This window comes from Trichinella spiralis (genome assembly GCF_000181795.1).
Source record: "Trichinella spiralis strain ISS 195 chromosome Unknown Scfld1557, whole genome shotgun sequence".
NCBI classification, from domain to species: Eukaryota; Metazoa; Nematoda; class Enoplea; order Trichinellida; family Trichinellidae; genus Trichinella; species Trichinella spiralis.
In genome coordinates, this window is record NW_003528496.1 from 523,140 (window position 1) to 523,929 (window position 790).

At 52.5% G+C, this 790-nt stretch overlaps 1 protein-coding gene across 1 annotated transcript; it reads right to left on the bottom strand.

The window, feature by feature from the left end:
- Positions 1 to 252: 252 nt before the first annotated feature.
- Tsp_04628 (conserved hypothetical protein) lies at positions 253 to 690 on the bottom strand. The gene has a single exon (XM_003369155.1). It carries the CDS (start codon positions 688 to 690, stop codon positions 253 to 255), a length of 438 nt encoding a protein of 145 aa, XP_003369203.1.
- Between the last annotated feature and the right edge of the window lie 100 nt (positions 691 to 790).

Here is a 790-nt window from a genome sequence, read left to right on the forward strand (position 1 = left end):
TCTTGGTATAGGATAAAGAAAGGTCTACGGGGGGTGCAATGTAGACAGGACTTAGAAGTTCCCGGCTGGGATGGAATCGAAAAAGATCACGTTGAAAACCTGCGGGGGTAGATGAGTACCTGGCCTATATAGACTGATGGCAACCTCAGCAGTGTTCCTCTTCTTTTTTTCTGAACCAGTCTCGGATCAAGGGCTCGGCAAGGAAGATGATTGCTCGGAAACCAGAACGGTGGTCTGAGTAGGGAGAGAGTTTCATGACGGCCACCATACAAGTGGATCCGGTCGGAAACTGCGTGGTGTGCTGCGGAATCCATCCTGTTGAGATTTGCCCGCGATTCGTCGAACTCTCCGTGCCGGAACGATGGCAATGTGTCCGGAAACACGGGTTGTGTTTTGGATGTCTGCGAAAAGGGCACCGTAGAGCATGCTGAGAGTAGCAGGAGAAGATGATCCCATTGCCATGGAGACCATTTTCGGGTGGATCCTTTGCGGTCCGAAGGCGCGAAGTTCAGCTGGCAAACAAGGGACCACCATGGTCTCGACGGTAACGAAAAGCAGCTCTGCCGGAGCGACGGAAGAACTCAACTGACTGTTGAGAAGATTCTGGGAGATCGATTCGATTGGGGTGGCGCAGGAGGCAGAAACCAATTCGGACGAGGACGTCAAGAGAAAGTTCAGTGAGTCGGTCATGTTTGATGGAACGAGATATGTCGTCACGGCTTTTGTGGAGAGCACTGGCAGTGCTACCTGCCAGACAACCGCGAGGTCGTCATGCAACGTTTGAGTAGCG